Raw genomic sequence first — 27,776 nt, forward strand, 5'->3', positions numbered from 1 at the left:
ATCTATTATGGTATTTAATTCTAACTATGGATGTGCCTGAAATTTATTTCATTGAAAGAATTCAAGCTGACTAAAAGGAACAACTTTAAAAATCTAAACATTCCATGATTTCTAGGATAAAACTGGGGAGGGGTAATGTAAAAACAGAAAAAAATCTCCACAATAAAACAGCAGTTCTAGTCATTAAGTGTACAATATGAAAAAAAGGTGGGAAAAGAATCAAGCTATTCATAGGACACTATCGTTTCGTTTTCTAGTCAAAGTTTTTTGGTGATTTTAACTTTGTCACCTCAACCTTTTTATATCAAAGCTAAAATTAGTACTTACATATGCTGCTAGCATTCTACTCTTAATAGTGTGTCTAAACCAATGGTTTGCCAAGGGCTGCTTTGAGTCTGGTGAAATCTATACAAACCCTTTCTCACAATAATACTAGTAAGTCAATAAAATAAAATCTACAAAATTACAAAGAAAACCAATCGTATTGAAATATAATAATCAAAATATCTAAAAACAGGTCCACATATGAACATACAGGAAACACAGAGGACAAAAGCCATGTTAACCACATGTATACCACAGGACAAGAATGTAATCAGGAAAATGCACACTGTGAGAAACTCTACAGAACAATCAACCTAATTTCCAACAAATTAAGTTGAAGGAGAGAGAAAGATTAAACCGATAGATTAAAAAAGACTTAAATAGGTGCTGGCCCCATGGCTGAGTGGTTAAGTTCACATGCTCTGCTTTGATGGCTCAGGGTTTCGCCAGTTTGAATCCTGGGGGCAGACATGGCACCGCTTGTCAGGCCAGGCTGAGGTGGCATCCCACGTGACACAACTAGAAACACACATAACTAAAAATACACGCCTATGTACCGGGGGGCTTTGGGAGAAAAAGGAAAAATAAAATCTTTAAAAAAAATTTTAAAAACTTAAATAGTCCAAATGTCCATCGATAAGTAAATAAACAAAGTGTGGTATCTTGACTGTGGTGGTGGTGATTAAGAGGACACCTACATTTTTCAAAATTCAACAAATTCTATACCGAAAATAGGTACGTTATATGCAAATTGTACCTAATTTAAAAATATATATATATATATCATCAATCACAATTTATGTACATATTTAGAGCCTGAGTTAAAAAAAGATTCTTAAAACAACTACAGGGCTGGCCCAGTGGTGTAGTGGTTAAGTTCACACACTGCTTTGGTGGCCCGGGGTTCATAGGTTAGGATTGTGGGTGCAGACCTACACACCGCTCATCAAGCCACGCTGTGGCAGTGTCCCACATACAAGTGGAGGAAGACTGGCACAGACGTTAGCTCAGCAACAGTCTTTCTCAAGCAAATACAGGAAGAATGGCACAGATGTTAGTTCAGTAAAAGATTTTCTCAAGCAAAAAGAGGAAGATTGGCAACAGATGTCAGCTCAGAGCCAATCTTCCTCACCAAAACAAAGAAAGAAAGAAAACAAGTACACAAACTTGAATACTGACTGGGTATTTGAAATAGGGATATACCACAGTATTGTTAAACAGTCCTTATCTTCTAGAGAGAAATAGTGAAATATTTATGAATAGGAGCCAGCCTGGTGGTACAGCAGTTCACATATTCTGCTTTGGCAGCCCAGGGTTTGCTGGTTCAGATCCCAGGTGTGGACTTACACACTGCTTATCAAGCCATGCTGTGGCAGGCGTCCCACATACAAAATAGAGAAAGATGGGAACGGGTATTAGCTCAGGGCCATCTTTCTCAGCAAAAAGAAGAGGATTGGCAGCAGATATTAGCTCAGGGCTAATCTTCCTCAAAAAAAAGAAAAGAAAAGAAAAGAAATATTTATGAATAAAATGAGATGTCTGGAATCAACTTCAAAATTATACAAACTCCAACATTCTGGAGCTTGTGCCAAGGAATAAGGGGTCTTAATTCACTAAGGAACTCCTTAGTTGGGGGCCAAGAGTAGTGTAAAAGGAGAAAAGAAGAAATAAAATTGAGTGTAGCCACTATGGAAAACAGTATGGAGGTTCCTCAAAATGACCATATGATTCAGCAATTCCACTTCTGAGAATTTATCTCAAGAAAAGGAAAACATTAATTCGAAAAGATATATGCATCCCCATGTCTACTGCAGCATTATTTACAATAGCCAAGATATGGGAACAACCTAAGTGTCCACTGATTGATGAATCGATGAAGAAGATGTGGGGGGTGTGTGTGTATATATATATATATATATACACACACACACACACACAACGGAATATTATTCAGCCATAGAAAAGAAGGAAATCGGGGCAGTTAAGTGCGCACGTTCCAGTTCTTGGAGGCCCGGGGTTTGCCGGTTCAGATCCCGGGTGCGGACATGGCACCACTTGGCAAAAGCCATGCTCTGGGAGGCGTCCCACATATAAAGTAGAGGAAGATGGGCATGGATGAAGCTCAGGGCCAGTCTTCCTCGGCAAAAAGAGGAGGATTGGTAGTAGTTAGCTCAGAGCTCATCTTCCTCAAAAAAAAAGAAAAGAAGGAAATTTTGCCATTTGAGACAACATGGATGGACCTTGAAGGTATTCTGCTAAGTGAAGTAAGTCAAACAGAAAAAGACAAATACTGTATGATCTCACTTATATGTAGATCCTAAAAGAAAAAAGAAAAACAAGCTCATAGATACAGAGAACAGATTGGTGGTTGTCAGAGTGGGGGGTGGACATAACGGGTGACAGGGGATCAAAAGGTGTAAAGGTGCAGTTATCAAATAAGTCAGTTATAGGGTGTAACACACTGCATGGTGACTATAGTTACTAACACTGGATTGCACGTTTGAAAGTTGCTAAGAGAATAAACTTAAAAGTCCTCATGACAAGAAGAAAAATTTTTTTCTAACTATGTATGGTGAAATGTTAACTAAACTTATTGTGATCATTTTGCAATATAATATATACAAATATTAAATCATTATGTTATACCTGGAGCTAATACAATGTTATATGTCAGTGATCGCTCAATAAAAAAAATAAATTAAAAAAAAAGAAAGAAAAAAGGTTGAGGTCAACAAGGTTTGGGGGGAGGCAGCGCCAGGGCAAAATTTTGCTGAGATACTACAGAAAACAGGTGACTGACACCCAAATAAATGGAGCAATGATTCCTAATATTACTCCTAAGAAATAAACTCCCTTCTCACTGCCCCCTCTTCTGTGCGACTCAGCACATAATAAAGCTCAGACTGACAGAATGATTAAGCTCACATCACAAAGTCAGTGGTAGAAATAGAACCAAAACTAAAACTTTAAGAATGGGGTAGCTCTAAATCTGCTTAAAACTGCCAGCAGAAGCAGGTAACTCCTCCATCCACAAGTTGTCTCCTAAGAGAGAAAAAATTGACGGCAAAAACATGCAGTCACTCCTAGTCCCACCTTCTTTCCCTTCCCTTGTCACTACCCCCACTCCCTAAATGCTGGCTTCCAAAGGAGAGAGTAGTTGACAGGGAGGGAATTCGATGCAGAGGCGGCAGGGGCAACACACCCAGAGATGGCAGAGGCAGGGAGGCAGAATGGTTGGGACATTAGTTACATTGAGAACATAACATTGGACAAATAAGTAAATATACTGAGAATAACGGGGGGTTTCTCACCTTCTGAGGATTTACAAACACGGAAATGGGGATGTTAGAAAGAATCCTCATGTACTAGAATACGTATGAACCCACAGTTTTTAAACATGACATAGATGTACATGTATTGTGTACATATAAACATACATACATACATGTGTACACACATAACACACATCTTCTTAGCTGTGTAGGGATGGGCAAACTGAGTACTCAGATCTTGGTTTCCCAACCCACACTAAAAGGAACCAGGGCTTCTTGGAGAAAGGGATGATTCCAGGACTGGGGCAGGGAAAGTACAAGATGAGCCGCTGTTGTGCCAGAAATAAAGAAATGCTTAAAGAATGAGGAGGAGATATCAAAAGGACACAACAGCCAGTCTGAAGGAGCTCCAACTCGTCAAATCTAGGACAATTTGGTATCAAAATAAGTAAGTCTTGGACTAAAACCCATTGAAAAAATAGGAATCATGAGTGTTTTATGTATTTATGTAAAGTTCTTACCTACAGTAGAATAAATGTAGAAGGAACTGTAGTAATAGACAATCATTTGGTAACAATCACAGCAGTATATAATAGAGGCAAGAGTTATGAATGGATGCTAAGGCTAGTGAGTGTAGGCTTGCTGATGAAGAGACTATCAGCATAATATTAGAAGAAGGAAAATGGTGAAGACACTAACCTGACTAGGTGGTCAAAGTTAACATCACCAGTAGTGGAATGGAGCGATACTGTTTTTGCCTCCTTATATGATACTCTGAGAAGGGCATAGAATCACTTCTGTGGCATTCCTGCCAAGAATGCATGACCTGATCTGGTCATGAAGTAATACTGAACAGACCCAGGTGGAGAGTCATCCTCAAGAATGAAAGACCTATGCTCTTTAATACTATCAGGTACATGAGCATTAGAATAAGACTGAAAAACTGTCCAGACTGATGAGACATGACAACCAAAGGTAACATGTGGTACTGGATAGGATCCTAGACCAAAAAGGAAAAAGAGACCTTGTTGGGATGGCTGGCATCACTTGAATGAGCGCTATGGATTGGGCAGTAGTGTTGAACCAATGCTGATTTCCTACCTGGGAAGACTATATGGTGCAATGCAAGAGAGCGTCCTTTGGGGAGGTATACACTAGAGCACTTAGGGGTGATACGATACCACGCCACAAAAAGACAAGAGAGGGTAACAGAGAAAATGTGGTAAAATGTTAACAACTGGGGAATTGGGGTGAAGGGGATGTTGGAATTCTTTGGACTGTTCCTGAACTATTTCAAAATAAATTTTAAATGAAAAAAGTAAGACAAGAAAGAGAGAAGTGGATCTAGGTGTGGACAGGCCTTCATTCTGGTACATCAAATGCCATCTTTTCAAAGAGGCCTTCCTCATCACCCCCACCCCCAATACTCTCTATCTCCTCCTTTGCTTTATTTTTCCTCACAAGGCAGGACAGGTCATAGGTGATGGTTGTTGGGGCTGAATGATGGGTACATCAGATTCATTTACTATTTTTCTACTTTTGTGTATGCTCAATTCTCCAAGGTAGAATTTTAAAAACATCTGCAACACACATCGACCGTATGATAATATATGGTAATATATATGTGTCTTTATTAATGCATTAAATAAAACTATCTAGCAGCAGGTTTAATAACTACTGCAACTTCCAAGCTGTTATGAGCATAAATGAGATATGTGCAACAACCATAATGTAAAATATGAAAATACATCTGATTTGTGTTGGCAGTGAAATCAGAGGTATACTATTCATACTACTATGTTGATACTACCACGATACTACAATCTTATAATTACTAAATTCTGGCAAGAGGTTAATGAAAATAAAGATATAGCTTCCTATACCAGTTTAAGTACCTCCTCCTAAACTCTGGTCTAAATGGTAATAGTTTTCATTGAATATTCTAACATCCTTTTAGTTTAATTAAGTAATAAACTTTTAAAATCTTCTTTCTTTCAATCCAAAGTGATTTAAATAATCTTGAATGCAAGAGACTTGACTGCAGACAGTATAGTTTTTAAAGATTTATGGCTGAGACAAAAAAACTACCACCTACCAATTTATTGATTTATAAAAGACAATCACTATATGCCAAATGTAGTCTTGTAAAATATAGAATATTCTTAATAAGAGTACAGATGTCTTAGTTTTTAAATCAAAGGAATAAAATGATGAGATGAAGGTTAAAGAAATCACTGAGTCAATTTTAAGAATCAAAGAAACTATAAATGTATTATATGCCAAAGTACATATACTGTGTGTAAACGTGATAGGAATGTAACAAAGCCAATACAAGGTATAATCAGAAAATGATCATTTCATTTGTCAGTGTTCTCAAGTAATCCAAACTCAGTATCTAATACATAGACACAAGGACATATATACATACCCCTAGAGTTTAATGCTGGCCTAAAAATCTAGCACCATGTATACAGGACAAGTAATAATAAGTATTTCCCACTTGACTTTTCCCACAAATATTCCCTAACTGTAGGAATTGAAGCAGTTCCTTATATTATATAATAAAAATCTTTAAATATGCTAGATGTCAATTCATCTCTATACTCAAAATAAAATCCTAAGTAATTAAATCCAAGAATTCACAAAATTTAAGTTAAAGTTTTATAGAGACATTCCATTGTAGATTTTTAAGATGTTTATAATTTTCAACTTGGCAGACATAGACACATGTACAGGGAAAAATCTGAATATTACAATACTGTAAAATTATATCAAGATATAATTTCACTGCAAAGCATATTTCCACACACTAAAAGCCAACTAGATAGCAAACAAAAATTAGATGGTTTCTAATAAAATGATTAAACATCATGTTTCCACAATAGATTACGCTTTCATTCAAAATATGAGTAGCTGTAAGGTAAGTAATAATAATAAATAATGAAAACAAAGAGTATAGGTTAGAAATTTAACTACAGAAAAATGTTACTTTATTTAGTCTCCTTGTTCAACCAGTTAATGTATATCTGTTTCAAGGTGCTGAACAATATTTTTTTCAAATCGTCCAATAATGAAACTCAGGAAGCCAATTTTAATGAATATATACACTCAAGGTATTTTCAGACTACAATGTTTGTCTGTTTTGTTTTGTTTGTTTTTTGCTGAGGAAGACTGGCCCTGAGCTAACATCTGTAGCAATCTTCCTCTATTTTGTATGTTGGACACCGCCACAGCATGGCTTGATGAGCAGTGTGTAGGTCCATGCCCCGGGTCCAAACCCCAGGCCACACAGCAGAGTGCGTGAACTTAACCCCTATGCCGCCAGGCTGGCCCCAAGACTAGAATGTTTAAATACTGTGGACTAGTTAACTACAGCTCAAACGCTACAGATTCTTAAAAGTAAAAGCAGAGAAATATATAGTCTCCAATTGTTATGCTGGTTTTCACAACATTCAAATATCTTTTAAAAGTTAAGCAAAATTTCAAACTAAGGAGAAAGTAAGACTTGAATGACTATTTGGAAAAACTTTCACATTACCACTATCTTTATAACTTCTATATAAATCTTCCCAAAGCATTAGTGCTCACAGGATTAAAAATGTCTCATAAATCAAGCCCAAAATATCTTCATAAATATAACAAACAACCCAATGCCTGAGCAATCAAGAGTCCACAAGAAAGGTAGCTGGGAAAAGATGTCCTCTACACAAGTCAAATGCCATCATTTTTCCTGGCACTGAGCCCTAAGTTTTCTTCCAATCTGCCAGAGGCATTCTACTCAGGAAATAAAACACAACATATTAAGTGTTCTGTATTAACTTTTTAACGTTATTTCTCAAGATACTCTGAAATTTCTTAATTTTATTTTTAAAATGTGCAGAAGCCTATCATGAAAATAGATATCCAAAATGACAATATTCAAAACCAGAGGTGTTTCCACATAGAAACTGGCTAGGCTCAAAAGAAGAAAGATGTAGCAGTGACGTAGGCTACCTGAGTCAAATTTGCTTAAGTCTAAAAATATCTCTAGTTATGGAGTCTGGACTGACAAGGAATTCTTCCATAATATTTTATATTGTGTCCCAGAAGTAAAGATATCCAAATACATGTAACATACAATGTATATTCCAGCTATTTAAACTCAGGAAAAACATCGTGATAAGACATTCAAAATTAGCAAATACAAAATACATCTTTAATTGGGTCTCATCCTTTGACAAAATTTTTACATGAGCTGCTACCTTGCTCAACCTCAGCATTTTTAACCTATTCTCTAAAACTGAGGGATGGTTGGGAAGAACTTGAATATGTGATTTACTTAAAACCTGAAAATGATATAGACTTTCATATCCTTTAAAAGGTTCTATTTATTTGCTCATTCTAATTCAGGGAGTCGCCTTTGCACACACCTCTCTCCTTACAACTAAAAGACAGCAACCAATTGTTGTATTACTCCTCCCTTCCCCCTTCAACCCAGCTAACATACAAAGGAAAGGACTTTCTCTATTGTGCAAATGCAGTCCCTGCAATGAATCTTTGTTAACTAAAATCTGATTCAGAAATCATCTTAATTTTTTTCAACTAGCATACGGAAAGCTGTAAAAATAATGAACACAATAGATGTATTCTTACTGAAATAAGGGAAAGCCAAATTTTGAAACTGCTCTGCTTACGTTTTAAAGGTTTGGTCTTTCTTTGGCACGGAGGGAAAAAAGCCAAATCAGCATCCTTCCTTCAATCTATTTTATACCAAAAACTGATCGAAATATAAACAAACAAAGAATTGGCTCTGGCTCTCTTCCCTCCCCGCCCCGCCAAATGCCCCTAAACACCCTGCTCCCAAAGCCATTTGGTTTAATCTTTTTTTTAAAATCCAAACACCTACAACAAAGCGTAATCACTGTTACAGGAATATTCATTTTGAAAACGTTTTATGTAATGTATTCCCAGCGTACACCTCTTAATCCTGTAAAACAGTTATTAGTTAATGTTGTAATCAGCTAGGGAAAAGGGTAAATGTAGGCACTTTAACCTCAGTTTTAACACACGTACTGCACGGTTTTTCTCATTCTGATCTCTAGAAGACACCAGAAGTGAATATCCTCAAATTTTCTTGCAGGGCTATTATTCTGGTACAATTACCCTTTTATCCCTTTCAATTAAATTATCCAGATTTAGTTCCCCTCCCGGTAGCAATCACACATTTTACAAAACGTTCTCTACAACAAGGATAAAGGCCTTGAATTCCTCCAAACAAGGTACATTTAGCTCCACAGCTGAATCAGCAAGAACATTTCTTGTACACGTTGAAGGGTAAACAAGAGACTAGAAATAGAGCTTACCTTTTGAGGGATGAGGGTGGGAAGGGGAGGATGGGAACTGGGAATCCCAGGGTCAGGGGTGAAAGAGAGATTTTTCTCCGAAAACCTTTTACACTTTTTAAACCCATATGAATGCACGATCTATTCAAAGACCTAAATAAATTTGTTTAAATTTTAAGTCGTTTTTAAACTAAGACAGTTTCAAAGACACAGTCTGTTTAGTTTTAAAATAATCTTTTATCAGTCGCATCTGCTTTTGCTCTGCGATAGGTAAGACACTCCTTTGAACGCAGTGGCGAGCAACGTGCCAACTAAGCCCTCTTCAACACGGCAGCGCTCCTCCAGCCCGCCGCTTCCCTCGGCGGCTCGCCTCCTCCGCCCCCTCCTCCCTCCGTGCATTCTGAGATCTGCTCTGCTGATTCCCACATAAAGTGGGTCCTGGCCGCCATTTTAGAAAGTCATTCACACAAGCCGGACCGCAGCACCATCCACTTAAAAACCTTCCCAAACTCCCTTGGATGATTTCCTCGTTTCCTCCCCCAACCCTTCATCTGGCAGAGGGATGACACTCGCCGCGATAGGCATGCAAAGTCTCCGGAATCTGCCTAATACAAAATGACACGTCTGGCCACAGAACACCGAGGAGCAAAGCGAATGCTGCAATGCACGTGTTTGCACGTCGGCGCACACGAATTTCCCAGGCGGAGCCCTCCAGAGAAAATCCACAGGGAGATAAAAGTGAGCACAGCTAACTGGCTTTTCCACTCCAATAATCTGCACCTACGTGATTTTCCACCAAAACACTGAAGATATTGGGGGAAGGGGGCGTGCAGCAGCGCCAGGGAGAGAGAGTTCCCATCTGCTTCCCAGCCGAGCCCGAGCCCTCGCCTCTCACAGGAGGCAGAGACGGGCTCTCGCCGGCCTTCCCCCCGCCTGGTTCCGCAGCGCGACGTAGTAAACACCGGGAGAGTCCCTGGAAGCGCGCCTCCCCCAGCCCCGCCGCGGACGGCGGTAGCAGGTTATGAATGGCCTCGCTATTCCCGGCTCCTTTCACACGCGGACACGCGCAGACGCGCGCTCCAGCGGCGAAGATTTAATGCCCAGGAACAGCAGCCTCCGACAGGCGAGGATCCTCCATTTGGAAGCCAGAGCGGAGCTCCGCCGCTTCCATTTCCTCATCCGAGCTGCTCCCGGCGAGCGACGCAATCGACTTTTCCCATGGTGACTCACTAATGAGGGCGCTCCCTAATTCCCTTCCCTCACTGGACAGGCAGAGGAACCCAGAATAAACCACACTGAAACCCGCGCAGGGTCCTGAACGTCGGGGGAAACAGTGATTTTCGAGGACAGTCATGGATGTGCTACAGTCCCCCTCAATCTGCACCAGGCCAAGTCACTCGTCCTTTTCAGATTTATGCCGAGCACACGCTCAGTTGTAGCGCTGACATTTCGCAGAGAACGCGGGCGCTGAGTAAGATGTATCAAGAACGACACTTATTCCTGTAGTTCTTACACAAAAAATGTTGGGGAAGTTTTTCAGAAAGCGACATCTTCCACCCCGAAAAGCCTCGCCCGTCTCCGCGCCGACGGCAGAGCGCCGGGCGGGAGGAAGGCGCGGCGCGGGCCGCTGCGGGAGGGCCGCCGCACGTCGCAGGGTCCGCAGGGTCCTCCGCCCCGGCGCGGGGGCCGCGGGAAGGCCAGGCAGCGCGAACGGGCGCACCGCCTTGTTTCAGACACCATCCTCAACCCGACCGCGCAAAACGAGGAAAAAAGCAAAAACCGCGCGCTGGCCGTTTCCCTCCAGCGTCTAGGCTGGGAGCCTTCCGTGAGGGCTCCCTGGAAGCCAGCGGCGTCCTCCCCGCTCCGGGACGTCCCCCCAGCACCTACCGGGACCAATGCTTGTGTACAGCCTCCCCTTCCGCACCAACCCCTCTCTAGCCGAGACATCTCCACGCGTCCGCCGGGCGAGGAGCGGACTCCGGAGCGGCCGCGGGGCGGGGTAGGGGTCGGGGTCGGGTCCCGGCCGCCGCCGCTCGGTCCGGCGTGTCGCGCAAGGACGCGACCCCGCGGCTGCCGCGCCGGCGTGAGGCACCCTCCCGGCGCTGGCTTCGCGGAGACCGAGCCGCAGCCGCCTCCTCCCCGGGAAGGGCGAGGGCGGCCGGACCCGCTCCGCTGAGGCCGGGCGCCGCGACGCGGACCGAGGGCGGCGGGCAGCCCGCGCTCCCCGCACCCGCCCGCGGGGCTGGCCCGGGTCCCCGCACCAGTCCAGCGCACGGGGAGGGGCCGGCAACGGGCCGGAGCGGGCAGCGGCGCCCGAGGAGAGCGCGGCCGGGCCTCGTGTCACTCACCGTTTGAAATGCTCGATGATCTTCTCTTCCCGCACATTCTCCGGTAAGTTGCCCACCCAGAGGTGCCTGGTTTCCCGGACCATGCTGGGCGGCGCGCCGGCGACCGCTAGTGCGGGCTCCCCCTCGCCGGCTTCGTACGAGCCCGTCAGCACCGGGAGGCGGGCGCCGAGGCGGCGGCGGCGGCGGCTGCGGCGGTGGCGTCGGCAGCGGCGGCGGCTCCTCCGGCTCCCCCCCGTGCAGAGACCATCCCTCTCCCCCAGGTTCTGACTCTCGGGACTCGCAGCTCCGCTCTGCCGCCACCACACACCCGAAGCCGACCCTCGCGCTCCGGCGGCGCATGCGCCCGGGCGGCGGCGGGCGGGGGAGCGGGGAGGAGGGGCGAGCGGGACCCGGGCAGCAGCGACTACGACTGAGCTGGCGCTGTGGCAGCCGAACGCTTCCCACCGGCGCGCGCGGCCCGCCTCCCTCGCCGCGGGCGCGCGCGCGTCCGCCCGCCCGCCGAGGCCGAGACGCCGAGTGCCTCCCAGCCGGCGCGCAGGCGCGCGGAGGACGGAGGGACGCGGGGCCGGGGAGGAACGCTCGCGCGCTCGGTCACGGTGCGCAGGCGCGCAGCCTCACGGGGAGCCGGCCGCGGGGCGGGCGCTCAGTCAAGCCCCGGGCGCCGCGCGTGCAGAGGCAGGCACGGCCTCCAGCCGCCGGAGCCGGGGTCCTGGGTGCTGGCCTGGCAGGAGAAAAGAGAGAAAGAGGGTTGGTCTTGACACGGCTGCGTGTCAAAGCGGCTGCCGAGGCCTCCCTCCTAGAAGCCGGGACCTCCTCCCCTACTCCCCCTTCGGCCAGCTCCCGGCCGTTTCCGGGCACTTGGATCCCCGCCTGCTTGGGAAAGTGTCAGAGGCCGCCCTTCTCGCCGCCCAGCTAAGCAGTGACGGCTTCAGAGACCCATCCCTCCCAAGGGTCATTACCTTGTAACGTTAAGCAACTTTATTTTATGCAGGATCTTGCTGATCGTTACGGTATAGCAGGAATAGGACCGAGATGGGAGGGTTTCATGTCTAATACTGTTCTCCTCAGAGGATTTGCTATAAATTAACATTTGCGTAGAGGAAGGGATTAGACCTCCAGCCTTTCCAGGACTAAGGGCTTTTAAAGCCTACAGTGGAACTTTTTTTTTACAGAACCCCCGGAAAACCCGACAAAGTTAAGGCGACTGAGTCCAGAAAAATTGAATTGTTTAGAATGGTCAGCAACTCAACTTTCCTTTCCATATTTTATCTTCAGAAGTAAAATACCAGAGGTGTGGTGCGTCAGGTACAGAGCAGATCTTAAATGTGTGGTCTCATTCACTGTTTCCTTAAAAAAGCCAACTTATCATCAAACTATGCTATTTTGAGTTGGAAAATATGCTCACCATAAACAATGGCACTAACACCTGGCGTTACCTGTGCATGATTAAATTCTTTTGTTCCACAGACAGCAAAGCTCCGAGTAGTTTTTTCAAGAACAAAAAGTATTGTGAAATTGATTCCTCAGTTGAAGTAAAAAGCAAATCAACCTATATTCAGATGTAGGATTGGCCTTTTTACATTTGGCCATTTCTCTGTTAACAATTATCATGCGAGGAATGTCAGACGGCCAGCACACTATTACCTAAACCCAAGAACTGTGTAGTTTTGTATACGTGGCTGCTGTCAAGTGTTGAACTGACGCGCATTTTTCCATGAAGCGTGAATTTCAATATAAGCAACCACAATTTGAAACACATTTTAAAATATGATGTAAATTACTCACTTAAAACCTGATAGGCTCTGAAATAGCTGAATCCTCTTGGGAAAGACCAAAGTGTCACCATGAAAAACAGAAGAGGCTCAGCTCAATTGCATTAAAAGGGGCAACTGACAAGAAGAGGATTCAGAAAACAGCATCTTGCGGCTAGAGAAATAAAGGGCATATCTCACCTTGAATGCAGCCTTCAGTTAAAATCATGCTGAAGAAAAATTCATGGGCTGAAAAAAAAAGGGGGGCCTTTTAGAAGCAAAATCATTAGAAGAGAGACTAGAGTAATTATTAAATATGATATTTTGTATCCATCTATGACTTCCACAGGACAATAAAAGAATAACCTAGAACAAAATAAGAACCAATTAAGATGTGTTTATAATAATTTCTCCTTGGCACAAGAATAAGAGGACATTAAATGAAAATAAAAAGCAGCACATTTACCAACTGAAAATTTTTTTTTAATGTAGTTATTAAGTTTAGAGTAGCCTAAAGGTCCTGTTACAGCAGTGCTGTTTCCCCAGGTAAAAAGCAGAGTAGAGGGGCTGGCCCCGTGGCCCAGTGGTCAAGTTCACGCGCTCCACTGAAAGCGGCCCACTGTTTCGTTGGTTCGAATCCTGGGTGCCGACATGACACTGCTCATCAGACCACACTGAGGCAGTGTCCCACATGCCACAACTAGAAGGACCCACAACGAAATATACAACTATGTACCGGGGAGCTTTGAGGAGAAAAATTAAATCTTAAAAAAAAAAAAAAAAGCAGAGTAGATACTTAATTTGAAATGGGCAAAGTAGTTTACAAATACTTTCAAGCCCCTCACCTTTTGGGAAGTAGTGGAGGAGGAACTGTGGTGAAAGGTTATTAACATACAAATTGTTAAGTAAAGTTAAGTTAAAGTTCTCCCAAAGAGCTTCAGGGATCACAGTTTATCAAAAAGATTAGGAGCAAATGTCAAATTATGATAATATCATTTATCATCTTACCAGAGATTTATCAAACAACTGAGAAACAGTCTCCATTTAACAATGTAAAGAATAGTTAGCAAAATCTCATTAAACATCACTTGATAGCTACCTCATACTCAGATTCTCTTGAAGTGTTAGTTTTATCAAAATACCTGTTTTCAGAATTAAGGGCACCAAAAATAGCAACTGAAGTATTCATTTTAGTTTCTTGAGTTTTTAAAAATTTGAAATACACCTCTCAAAAGAGAATTCTCAGTTTATAAAATGTCAACAGACATCAGCCTAAACAGGCATGAAGATTATTTAATGAGTAAAACAAATTTTAATACTTTTCTGTTCAAACTTTTAATGTGCTCTTGTGACACCAAAAAAATATATATTACTCTAATTTCAATTAAGCAGATTCATTTGAAGGAAAAATAGCTCACATATAGATGCTGGGTTCAAATGAGCAATTCAAGTGGAAATTCTATCTATCGCTATAAAAGTTAATATTAACAGGTTAAAAAAGTTATGTCCATGGGGCTTGCCCCGTGGCCGAGTGGTTAAGTTTGGGAGCTCCGCTGCAGGCGGCCCATTGTTTCCTTGGTTCAAATCCTGGGGGCGGACATGGCACTGCTCATCAAACCACGCTGAGACAGCATCCCACATGCCATAACTAGAAGGACCCACAACGAAGAATATATAACTATGTACCGGAGGGGCTTTGGGGAGAAAAAGGGAAAAATAAAATCTTTAAAAAAAAAAGTTATGTCCATGCTCCTTACTGATTCTTTTAGCATAGCAAGCACTACTTTGACCTTAAGCATTGGCTTAGGCAAATCAATGAAATCCTCAAAGTCTCAATATCCTTATCTGCAAAATGAGGACAAAAATATGTTTCCTCTACCTAGTAAGGTTGCCATAAGTATCAAATGAGATAATATATGTAAATATATTGGAAATAACACACCATAAAAATATGAATACTATTAAGTTGACTGCTAATCTCATATTAGTATCAAAGGTAAGCATCAGGTGAAGTGAAAAACATACCATTATCAATTTATAACATTTTCACTATGATAGCCAGGTCCTATAGTCAAAGTCAATATGCTGTGATTGCATATCAAGTATGAAATACCTTGCATTTTTTTTTTTGCTGACTTTTTCTATTGCAAAGCTCTTAATGACAATTTTTTTATTGCAAAGCTCTTAATAACAACAAAACTGGTGAGTACATGCCCTTTGCAAAGCCCCAAATCAAGTGTTTGATTTTCTCACTGCTTTTCATTTTTATTGACAATGTATAAGGAAACACTAGGAAAGCTTTTCTCTATTTCTTTCCTTGTTACAAATATTTACAAGGACAGAATTTCTTCATAAGCACTTATCTTTGTATGTTTTCAATAAAAAGGCAACACTGTTATTCTCTGATTTTTTAATTTAACAGTTAATAATTGATGCTCACTGAAAAAGATCAAAAACTAGAGTGTGATCTCTTCTTTTATCTATGATAAATGGATGGTGAAGTGAATTTCCTCATTTGAGTATTAAAGATAATTCAGAAAGGTGACATTAAAGCAGAGCCATTTGCAAAAGGGAATTAAAATAGATGTGTTTTTAATCAGGTCTTATTTTCACACTGTGAAGAGCTGCTCTATTTAGCATGCTAGATGTGCTCAAAGAGTTCAGTCATGCGTAATGGAAGCCCAGTTGGAGAAACCATCTGAGCCTCAAACTCAGGCTTTGAATGCTGACCTAGCCAACAGAGCAGATAAATTAAGATCACCGTTTAAACAGAATGACAGAATAGTTACCAGATATTTAACAACAGTTTGGTTACAAATTGAATCCCAAGCTATTAAAATTAAACTGTTTCATGAAAAAACATATACCTAAAATATAAGCACTTGATCCTAAAGACATCCTATAAAAATGTATTAACTAGCTCTAAAATGATCAAAGCCCCAACCACATGAGAACTTGACAATACTAACTCCTTCTATTATTAGAACCATTTTTTTCAACATAGTAGAAAATAAAACAGACAACATTACTATATTATTCTCAAAGAATGTCTGATATCTTGCTAGTTCTGAGGGTCAAATGGTAAAAGAGACCAGTTTATTAACAGACTTATTTTGAAATAGCAAGGGCACTCTGGTAAAATTATATATACCTAAGTTATCAGAACTCCAATCAGCTGAACAGTATTAAGTAGCTAGTCCTCTAAATCATTCTTTCAGCAAGGTAACACTTCATAATCGACTTTACTGTTCACGTCTCTAAGAAAACTAAATAATTTATTCCACATTGTTTTTAGTTTTCCAGAAATGACTATAATGGCTGGTATTTTTAAAAGTCAATTCTTAGTTTCTACTAAAGTTTAAACTCTGCTTTAGCAACTTTTGAAAGTTGCTGAAAGTAACTTTTTTCACTCTGAGGAAATTACTGCTAATGTATCTAGTATTTAAAATTATGAATACAATTTACTAATGTTTATGGCATCAAATAAAAAATAGACTGGAAGGATATTTGCAAATACTAACCATGGTTGTGTCTATGTGGTAGAATATGAATTTTTTCAACGTTTTTATTCATCTATGGTTTCTAAATTTTTCTTTGGTTAACATGTACTGCTTTTATAGTTAGAAAAATTTATAATAAAATGGCTTTGGAAGTCAGCATCTGGGTTAAAGGTTCCTCTGAAATGTTGATACTTGACTACATTAAATCAACATATTTATGTTAACAGATCTCACATGAACAAAATATTATTGTCAATGGTAATTGAGAGATTTCATTCAACCTTTTAAAACTCTACTGCTAATCCTCATGTGAGAAAAAACTTAACCTCTTCACTATAAACGATATACATTAGCCAAAACACCCCAAGTCTAGGAGATTGTAACTTTCAAACATCAGGAAATAAGCAGAATATAAATAATGCAAATCAAAGCTACTGATTAATTCTGAGAAAACTATTAAAGTGTACTTGGTGGAATCTCGAAAACAACAATACTAGATAAAATGTTTAGTAACTTATTACATATCGTATTGGAACTTTCACCAGATTTAGGTTTTTTAAGCTCCCCTCCTGCTCCTCTCAAAGGTCTGGCTCTAGTTTGAAGTAGAGAATTCAGACAAAAAATTATTTACGTACTCATTTGAAATATGGGTTTTTTTGTGTGTGTTTTGAGGAAGATTGGCCCTGAGCTAACATCCGTGTCCAGCTTCCTCTACTTTATATTTGGGACCTCTGCCACAGCATGTCTCAATAAGTGGAGCATAGGTCCGTGCCCAGGATCCAAACTGGGAACCCTAGGCCGCCAAAGCCGAGTGTGCAAACTTAACTCTGTGCCACCAGGCTGGCCCCTGGAAATATGTTTTAAAACTGTTTCCATTTTAATTCAATTATTACTATTTAATAGTAATGTTTCCTTAAATCACATAACTGCCTCAATATTTTGCATTAATTTTCAAGATGGCAATGATTACTAATTTATGTAATATTCCATAATTAGACACTTGAAACCTTTTGGCTTAAAATAAAACCACACTCTATTTAAAAATTAGGTAGGACATCATGCACTTCTGAATTAAATGTTGGAGTTATTTTTAAGGCTTTAAAAAATTAAATTTCAGGGGCCAGCCCCATGGCCTAGTGGTTAAGTTCGGCCTGCTCCGCTTCAGTAGCCCAGTTCCATTCCCAGGTGTGGACCTACGCCACTGGACAGCGCCCATGCTGAGGTGGTGACCCACATACAAAACAGAGGACGACTGGCACAGATGTTAGTTCAGGGCGAATCTTCCTCATGGGGGAAAAAAAAGTTAAATTTCAGTATTTTGATAGAGGAGGAGATAGAATTTTTTTCAGGCCGTATACTACAAAAGTCATGGGAACCATCCTTTACATTTCTATTTAGAAAATATTTTGGCTGAACAGAGAGAATACCTCAAGAAACTCTCTTTGAAGAGGCTAGATTAACTTATAATCGTTTTTCTGAGAAAACACAACCACTAAGAGTCATAACTAAAGATTTCATTCTATACGGAGAGTTGGTGGGAGGGGCGTGGTGAGATGAACTAATGAAAGGGGTTTGTGTTTTCCCCACCCCCACAAGACAGTTTAAACACTCACCCAAGCATAAACCTTTGACTTTAAGAAAAAATGCAAAAAGAAATTCACCTGAAAAAATGGCTTTAAACCAGGCTTTGAATGCTGACCTAGCCAACAGAGCAGATAAATTAAGATCACCCTTTTACCCTTCATAGTTTTCGACAAATATATTGTTCCCCTCAAGATCAGTTTGCAGAGATTTTAAATTTTAGACAGCACATAAGAACTTTGTTTTATGCCTATTTGAAACTACAAAAAGTACATACTCAAAATTTTCTTGCCTTTATTTAGTAGTGTTATCCTTACTCTAGGAACTTTGACTTTAAAGACTCACTAACCATAGTTTAGGACAGATGCTCTAACAAATTCTGCGAATTCAAGGGACACTCGATCTGGTCAGTTCCAAGCCTCAGATTACCGCCTTGCGAGGAGGGGAGCATTCCATCGCTTGCTAGCACTTCCAGAGGCTCTAGCTGGCTTTTTACGACTGAGTTCCCGTTAGGAATCTGGCACCAACCGAAAATTCCCACCAGGAAGATCTCCCTCCTGTAGAACCCACTGAGAGGCTCCGCCCAGAGCGGTGACCGGGACTGACCTCGGCCTCGGCGCGGCCCAGCGCGCTCGCACCTGCGGGCAAGTCGGCCCCGCCGAAGAGCCTCGGGGCCAAAACGCAGCTCCCGACCACAGAACGCCCCGCTGCCGCGGCCACGTGAGTCTTTCGGAGCCCCCAACGTGCTCCCTTCGCGAACCAGCTCCCTCTTTGCACCCGATGCCCTTGAAGGTGCGTTACGCGCTAAGAGGAAGGGGATTTCTCCACCAGGGAGACGAAAGTCCTTCAGAAGGAAGGGTGACAAGGAAACAAAGCCCAGACTGGAAGCGGCAAGCCTCCACGCCCCGCCAAAGGGGACTGTGCTTAACCTGCTGCATTTCCAAAACAGTGTATGGAAGTGGACCACGTGGCAAGATAAGGGGTTCTTTGGGGGGGCGAGGGGGTTAAGAACCTACAACCCTGGCAGTAATTTCCACCACTCCTAAGGGAAGAGGAAAAGGGGAGAAAAGACAAAAGGCACCTTAAGAAAGAGTAAGTGCGGTTACTATGGTCACCGCCCTCCAAGCTCGGTTCTGCCAAGAGAGACAGAGCCGTGCGCCCGGGCCCTTTCTTTGTCCGCATCCACACACCGGGGACAAGCCGAGCGGCCAGCCCGAGCTGAGGCTGGTGTCGAGGACCAAGGGCGGCGTTCCAAAGAAAGGACCCCTCTATTTTGGCTCAGCGAGCAACAAGTGCAGGCAGCGCCTGATGGCAGCCAGCCCGGCCGCCACCTCCTTCGCCCAGGGCTGTTCTCCCCAATTTGGAGGAGGCTCCACCACACTCCAGTCACCGAATCCAGTCAGGAGCCGTTCCAAACATGGCGCCGGTAGGAGGGTAAGGGGGCCAACGAGACACACTCCGACCTCAGCCCTGAGGCACAACGGGACGGGTAATCTCCAGGAAACTTGCCGCATAGAATTAATAACCCCTCGAGAAGCTACAGTTTCCGCGAGTGGGAGTGGAGGAAACTGACTACGGCACAACCGACTTGCTCACACGCACTTCACATCAAAGACGCTGGCACAGGCAGCGCGGAAAAGACGGCGCCCCGAAGACGGCCGAGTGCGCAGGCGCGCGGAGCAACAACTCGAGCACTTCAGACCTGCCCCTCCCCCTTCTCTCAAAGGCCAGGGGGAGGTGCCCCAATGCGCTTGCGCAACGAAGGAACGTTGGGGGAGGGGAGAAAAACTTGTTCTCTTCATTGTGAGAGAACCGCCCCGCCCGGCGCGCGCGCGCACGGACCACTCTCACACTCCCACGCGCGCGCGCGCCGAGCCTGACGCCCAGCCCGTCGCGCATGCTCTGGGAGGGAGGGGCTGGCCGAGCCTGCGGCTTTTTGCTGAGTTTCCCTGAGAAGTTTCTGGAAAGACGGAGCCCTGGGGAAGCTGGGGGGTGGGGAGCGCGGGGAAGACAGCCTTTGACGGAAAGAAAGCGAAAAATGAAAAGCACACCGCCACCGCCCTGCGTGCATCAAGCCAGCCAGAGCCAAAGCAAAGTCCGAGCCTACTGGGACTCTCACGCTGGGGTGGGGGAGGCATGGGGACCGCAGCAGCTGCTCCTCCCTCGGCCCAGCCCGGCCGAGCCCCTCCCCGCGGGGGAAGGGAGAGCGCAGCGCGGAGCGATGAAAAGCCCGAAGCGCTCACCTACGTTGCGGGGAGCAGCGCCAGCCGACCCCCGCGCCCCGGCCCCGGGCTCCTCGCTGCGCTCTGGAGTGGGCTCAGGGCCGCGCGTGGCTGCCCAAGGACTGGTGTGGGGGCTGTTCACCCATTTCCTTAATTTCCCTCATTTGGGGGGTGGGTTCTTTGATCCCCCCTTTCCTGTCTTCTCTGTGATCTGGAGTTAAAGCTGCGAGTGTGGAGACCCTCGGAAAGGGGGGCTCCCTTCCCGCGCCCGGCCGAGGGGCGCCCTGGGCAGCAGGGGTCCGAGACTCAGCTCCTTCCCGTTTTGACCCCCATAGAAGGAGCCCCGTGGGGAGCGGGCGGTTTGAAGAGCCAAGGCCGCCCCCACACGGAAGGGCCGGCGGAGCTGCCGGGCGGGGCGGCGGGCGGCACGAAGGAGCGCCGAGGCCCCCGGCAGCCGCGCGAAGGGTGCTCAGGCTGGCCGCGAGGCGCCCCTTCCTTCTCCATCGGCGGCCGGCTCGGCTGCCATTTTGTGGCGCGGCCGCCATTTCGCGGGCCGAGGGGGCGGGGCGGGGCCGGCGGCCCCCGGGAGCCAAGGCGGGCGCGTCCCCTTTGTTCTCGCCCCGTGCTCGGCGCGGGCGCCCCGGAGACGCGCGGGCTGCGCGCGGCGTGTGAACCCCTGAATGGCGCCCGAGAGGCCTGCACCGAGTCCCACACTGTGCCCTCAGCCCTTCGGAAGTGGGCTTTCTCACCCCCACCCTGGCGCTGGGAAAGGAATACATTTTCTGAGGCGGCGCCCAGAGCCCGGCCGTGGGAAGCTGTCCTTGCGCCCTGAGAAGGAAGGCGCCTTCTGCAGCCTGGCACTGGGGCCGCAGCACACCCATCGCGCGCCGTCCCTGACCCGGAATGGCGCTCTGCAGGTAGACGGTCACCTGCCGGGCTCCGTGAGTGGGGTCCCCAACAAAGGTGCTAAGCGCCAGCGCAACCAAGAGGTCGGTCTCTTTAAAAAAAACAAAAAAAAAAGGAAAAGGTGGCGTCTTTGAAGTGCTGTCGGCCGTGGCGGCGCCGAGAGGTGGCGTTTCATTGGCTGGCGGCGGAGCACGCACTGCGCAACTATTTTCAGATGAGGTTTTATAGCCCATTATTTATATCTGAGCCATAAACTGGGACAATAGGTTAGAATATCTTATTCCTGTTGAGAACGTCTTTCATTGAACGTCTCTTAAAAATCCCTTATGAGCTTATAAATAACAGATTGACTCAATAAAACTCGTGTTATGTGCCTTCCAATGTCATTTCAAATCCTGAAGGAGCTATTGTTTTTCTCATTTCAAGGGAAGTATTTAAATGTGAATCTTGGCATTTTAATGTTAACTTTGCGGCTCGAATCAACAAAGACCGGAAATTCAAGGCTGATGCTGCTAAAGTCGTCTTCCAGCCTTGGTTTTTGTGCACGGTCTTTTTGTTTAGTTTTTTTGGGGTTTGGGTTGGGTTTTTTTTTTTCAGTTTGTTTTTCTTCACGGCAGCGTGAGTGCATAACCGAGCCAGTCTTCTGGCTCCAGTCTTTCGGCGTCACATTTAGAGGAGGGTTTTTATGTTTGTGTGTGTTTTTTCTTACTATGGATCAATATAGGGGGTTGGTTATCAGTTTGAGTAATAGGAAGGTTAAGGTCATAATGATAGGATGAAAATGTAAAAAATATGTTTGTTGTGGAGGGAACAGATCAGGATTTGATGGCTTCCAGATGAAAGAAACATCTGAGGAGTGGCTGTTAGATGCCAAATTTTGTTTTAGTTCCAATGTGACTGAAAGCACTGCGTGGAGTTTTAATTTTTTAGACTCTTATCTCAAGGTTCTATGAAGCACAATACTGTACGTTCTTTTGGTGGAGAGAGCTTATGAAATGCTTTAAGTATCTTTAAATGCTGTTACTTTTTGCCTGCACAACCAAAATGAAACAGTGTGAAACTATTATTAGTTTTATTGGGAAGTTAGGATATATTATCCTAATGAGGCAGACAAAATGCCATGCTGCTATCATTAGCCAAGCAGTTGAAATTCAGAGAATGATTGCACAACCCTTCTTTCACTTTGTACAGACGTGGAAAGATCTGCTTAACAGTTTAGTTCCAATAATTTGTTCTTATTTATGGAACTCATACTTCTTTCACACTTTTAAGTATTACATTTAACACAAAAAGCACACCCTTTTTTGCAAAAAAAGTTTGTATCTTAAGAGTAGGTGGTGTTTTGCACTGTTCCCCTCTTCCTTATGACCAATGCCATACGTTTGGCAAACAACTGAACAGAAATTCTGGAATAACTCTCCTCCCCCATCTCAGTGTTGGCCTTAAAACATTTTCCAACTTCCCAGGCCAGAAAGCCCAAACAGTATTAAACAGGTGAACTTTACGTGTGCAGAGAGCCGTGTTCAAGTAAACAGATTTTGAATTACCACAATCCCACGATGTTCCCAGGAGTGAAAATACTTCTGTATCTGTAGTCCTAGGTGTCTTCAGTTTGTCAAATCAGGCAGGACTAGGGAATTCCAGAATTACCAATCCATCCTTCCTGTAGTTTCTCTTATTCTAAAACTGAGGTTCTGATTTAATTTGTACCAGTTTGTGTTCCCTGAAAGAGTTGAGGTTTTAACCAAAACCTTTCATTAGACCCAGATCCTTAAGACAGCCAGTGTAGAAGAGAAGCGGTATGTGCTAGACCCCTTTAGCTCATGCCTTTGATTTTGTTTGTTTATTTTTGGCGTTTGGTGAAGCTTGTGTGAAACTTTTCTAACCATCATATAGAAATACTAAATATCTCTATCCATTGTTCCAGGAAAGGACAGCTTTTCGTGCCAAGCTCTCCATAAGAGGGAATTTAAAACAATAACAATAATAATAACCTTTTCCTGTTAAAGATAAATGAGCTCCTTTAGAGACTTGAGTAATATGGGAAGTCCTTCAAAATATTTTTGGCAGCAGTTAAGCACTCCCACATGCTGTAATAGTCTTTTCCCCTTTGAGGCAAAAAAACTCAGAAGTTCAGCCAGCACTTCAGAAGTAGTGGAGTTCAAAGAACAAATCCTTGTAGCCAACAGTATGTTTCCTAGAAAAATAGAAACACATCTATAAAAATAAAAAATACTCCTGGAACAACCCAGCATTTGTTTGTCCTGCCAGGACAAATGCTCGTCCCTCACACAAGAGTCTATCCTGATAGTTGTGCAGATTATATGAAACCCGTAGGTTTATCATTTTGGCATCATGGTTTAAATGGCCTAGTTAGACAGTACATGAAAAAAACTTCTAAAAGTCAAGATCTTTATTTATTTATTATTTAACAAATAATTCTTGAGCATCAACCTTGTGCCAGATCCTATTCCAAGTACTTAGGATACATCTCTGAATAAAACAGATCCTTGTTCTCACGGAGCTTATCTGTGGCTGGGTAGGGAGGGTGGGAGTTGTACATGGGTGGTCGTCGGAGGGAGAGAAGAGACTAAATATAATCAGGAAATTAAATAATAGCAGTGCTATGGTGAAAATATAGAGAAGGATGAGAGAGCTGAAGCATGTGTTGGAGTTTTAAATGGGGCAGTCAGGGTAGGCCTCATTAAAAAGTTATCTGAAGACTTGAAGGAGTTAAGGGAGCAAACTGGCTACGGAAGAGGTTCCAAGGAGAGGGAACAGCAAGTGTAAAGGCCCTCAGGAGGGGGCGTGACTGGCACATATGAAAAATAGGGAAGCCAGTGTGGCTGAAACAGAATGAGCAAGGGGGAGAGAGCAGGAGATGATGTCAAAGAGGAAAGGGGAGTGGCAGGCACATCTATAGAACCTGCTAGGCTATAGGGGGAGGGCTTTGGGGGTGTTGCGTCATCAGAGATAAGTTTTGAGAGGTATTGAGAATAAGACGCAAGGATTGAAGCGGGAGCCCAGTGAGGAGGCTATTTCAGGATCCGAATGAAAAATAAGAGTGGCTTCAGTGACTCAGGGACCCTGGATATGTTTTGAAGGTATCTCCAAGAGGACTTTCTGATAGATTGAACGTAGAGTTGATAAGAGGAGTGAAGGATAAGCCCAAGACTTTTGACCTGGACAACTGGAAAGATCAAATTGCAATCAGCAGGAATAGGGAACACTGGATAGAACAATATTCCAGGGGACTATCAAGAGTTCAGTTTTGGACATGTTCAGTTTGAGATATTTATTACATATTCAAATGAAGACATTAGGTAGCCTGTTGGATATGAGTCTTGAGTTCAGGCGGAAGTTCTGAAGATAGATATTTTCTTTTTTTTTTTTCTGCTTTTTTCTCCCCAAATCTCCTCAGTACCTAGTTGTATATTTTAGTTGTGGGTCCTTCTAGTTGTGGCATGTGGGACGCCGCCTCAGCATGGTCTGAGGAATGGTGCCATGTCCGCACCCAGGATTGGAACCAGTGAAATGCTAGGCTGCCCCAGCAGAGCGCACGAACTTAGCCACTTGACCACAGGGCCGGCCCCAGATAGATATTTTAATATATGTCGTTTTTGTATAGTATGCTTGAGATATAGATATATATATATATGGGGGAGGTGTGTGTGTGTGTTTGGGAGTTATCAGCATATAAATGGCATTTAAAGTCTGAAACAATGAGATCACCAAGGGAGTCAGTGTAGATGCAGAAGGAAAGAGCACCAGGAATGCCCTGAAGCACCTCACTCTTAAGAGGTCTCAGAAGACAGGAACTTGCAAAGCCTTTGAGAAGGAGCAAACCAGTACGGTAGGAGGAAAACCTAGAGAGGAGCAGTGTACGGAAGTCAGATGAAGAAAATGTTTGAGGGGCTGGCCCAGTGGCGCAGCGGATAAACGCGCACTCTGGGTTCACCGGTTTGGATCCCAGGTGTGGACATGGCACTGCTTGGCACACCATGCTATGGCAGGCGTCCCACATAGAAAGTAGAGGAAGATGGGCCCGGATGTGAGCTCAGGGCCAGTCTTCCTCAGCAAAAAGAGGAGGATTGGCAGCAGTTAGCTCAGGGCTAATCTTCCTCAAAAAAAAAAAAAGAAACTCAAAACCTTTAGGCTTCTGGAAAATTGTTACACCCTCAGGATGTGATCTGCTTCTAGCCTTGTATCTGTTCCATAATGACATGAATAATACATGATTTCTTTGGGAAAGAATACTACTTCCTATATAATCTGCAAATTCTGAAGTTGGAATTTGGTCAGTTCTTGGCAGAATTTGGTCAGTAGGACAAAGAATCTAGCAGAGAGGTTTTCCTGGAATTTATATAACCATTAGTGCTCACCAGTGGTCTGAGGTGATTCAGCCAGTCATGCAGAGCTTAGAGGTGCAACAAAGCAGACTTTGCCCTGGTTTCTCAAGCGTATACCTCAGTAATCACTGATGACTTTGCAGCTTTTGTTGGACTTGTAGAAATATTAGAACGATGTTGGCAAACTGACTCCATCGCAAGAATGGTAATACCCTGAGAGTTAAGTGCCTGGATGTTTCCTTCTAACAGGTTCTCTTAACCGTCATCTTGGAGCCTGCCCTAGTTCCAGCAATCCCCAGTGAACAACAATGAACTAGTTTGGCCATGTGCTTTATTTGAAAATGTATTTATTATCCTGGGTTCAAGCTCCACCATCAGAATCCTGTGCACTGATAAATATAGAAGTTAGTATTTTTATCTTCAATTGTATTACCTTATCCTTCCTTACTGAAGCATGCGATACAATACAGATAGAAAATATTACATATATTTTATCCTGAGACATATATGCTGAATAGTTGTTAAAACAATCTTTAGTTTGAAATATTCATCCATTTGGATGAAGCCCAGCATATCATGTAGTTAAGTTTATATTTCTAATTACTCATGAAATATTGCTCCCTCCAGCTTATATAGAATAGTCTTCAACTGTTTTTTCCACCTGTGCCAGCACACACTATGCTTCCATTAGTTACACTGATTCTTACTAGTAGTGATTCATTTGGAGGTCGAGGAAGACTGTCTCCCTAGAATGGAATATCAGAATTCCAGGAGATCCTGATACATCTGCTTTGTGGGACTTTTCTCACACCTCCTGAGAATCAGTGACGTAGAACTTAAAATATAGCTAAGGAACAAAGGGCCATTTTCTTAACAAACCAGTTACAACAAATAAGATGTATTTCTGATGGTGTGAGTGTATCAATTGCTGGTGTGGAGGATATGTCATAAAAATTCGACTACCTTGAGAGGTCCAAGAATATTATTATTATTTTTTTTTTTTTGAGGAAGATTAGCCCTGAGCTAACATCTGCTGCCAATCCTCCTCTTTTTGCTGAGGGAGACTGGCCCTGAGCTAACATCCATGCCCACCTTCCTCTACTTTCTATGTGGGACGCCTACCACAGCATGGCCTGCCAGGCAGTGCCATGTCCGCACCCTGGATCTGAACCGGCAAACCCAAGGCCACCAAAGCAGAACGTGTGCACTTGACCGCTGCGCCACCGGGCCAGCCCCAAGAATATCATATTTTTAAAAAGACTTATATCTCCTTTCTTTGGAAAAATGTAGCATCCATTGTATTGGAGAATTTGAAACTATACAGATACCATGCCGGATGTTTCTAACCATTGGTTGTAGTTCTGCTTTCGGAGAAATACAGAACCAGTTTCAAGTTTTCTTGTTTGCTTTTTGTGACAAGTTCTCTGAATATTCTAACTTAGCTTTATGTGAAACATCTCTAGTTCATTTATTATGCATTTGTCCAATAAATACTTAATCGACTTTTAAATTAGAGAATAGAGGAGTTTGCTGCAAAAGAGCAGAAAAATGGAGTGGTAGTGGGCAAGGGGTGTGTGGCTGGGGAAAATGGGATGGAAAGAAGTTTGTTTTTCAGGTGGAAGAAATTACAGTACTTTTTTACAGCACTGCTGGTACAGTAGAGAATTGATGTGGGTGGGACAGAGTTGACTGGATCCATGCCTTTATCTAGGAGAGAGGGGCTGCATAGGTGAAGGAATTGGCTTTAAATAGGAACATAAAATAGTTCATCTGGTGAAAGATCAGAATGTATGTATGGGTGCAAATGCTGGTGAGTGGATGTGGTTGAGCAAATCTATACAAGAAATGCCACTAATATACTAAGAGACAGAGTGAAGATAAGTAAATTATCTATGCCTCGTTTTCCAACCAAAGGTGGGAATAATGATACAGTACACCAGTCAAAAGGTTTTGGATTTACTATGTCACAAACATTTTTGGCAGGATCTTGGTGTGTTTTGTTTCCCCCTGACTGGTCATTATCTAAAATCGTGCCTAGCAAACAGTAGGTTTTCAATAAATATTCATTGAGTTAATTTTAGAAATCTATTAATTAACTATCCTACGTTTGCCATATCTACCCCACGGGGTTGTTTTGAAGATCCAAGGAAATGAGAGAATGGATGTGAAAGTGCTTTAGGGGCCGGTCTGGTGGCACAGCAG

The 27,776-nt window shown here is 43.5% G+C and overlaps 1 protein-coding gene, 1 long non-coding RNA gene and 1 pseudogene across 13 annotated transcripts in view; 2 read left to right on the top strand and 1 right to left on the bottom strand.

Annotated features, from left to right (window-relative positions):
- Window positions 1–19,023, bottom strand: part of SPEN (spen family transcriptional repressor) — an 87,423-nt gene extending 68,400 nt beyond the window's left edge. For 2 of the 12 annotated variants that reach the window (XM_070602178.1, XM_070602152.1), the window contains exons 1-2: window positions 18,704–19,023; window positions 13,218–13,265 (exon numbers count right to left, since the gene is read on the bottom strand). Coding sequence is in view for 3 of the 12 variants with exons in the window: in XM_070602131.1 (XP_070458232.1) it covers window positions 11,266–11,348 (83 nt within the window). In the remaining 9 variants the exon portion in view is untranslated. Of the gene's footprint in view, window positions 1–9,701; window positions 10,126–10,804; window positions 11,209–11,265; window positions 12,122–13,217; window positions 13,266–18,703 lie in introns of those variants that run through there. The other 10 variants (XM_070602131.1, XM_070602195.1, XM_070602121.1 and 7 more) reach the window with 10 other exon arrangements.
- The window catches only part of LOC139080658 (uncharacterized), a 48,151-nt gene continuing 31,562 nt past the window's right edge, over window positions 11,188–27,776 (top strand). Inside the window, exon 1 of the long non-coding RNA XR_011535335.1 lies at window positions 11,188–11,308. This is a non-coding gene — a long non-coding RNA (uncharacterized lncRNA). The remainder of the gene's footprint in view (window positions 11,309–27,776) is intronic.
- Window positions 25,287–26,026, top strand: LOC139080657 (COP9 signalosome complex subunit 8 pseudogene; annotated as a pseudogene).

This window comes from Equus przewalskii, chromosome 2, assembly GCF_037783145.1.
Source record: "Equus przewalskii isolate Varuska chromosome 2, EquPr2, whole genome shotgun sequence".
Lineage (NCBI taxonomy): Eukaryota > Metazoa > Chordata > Mammalia > Perissodactyla > Equidae > Equus > Equus przewalskii.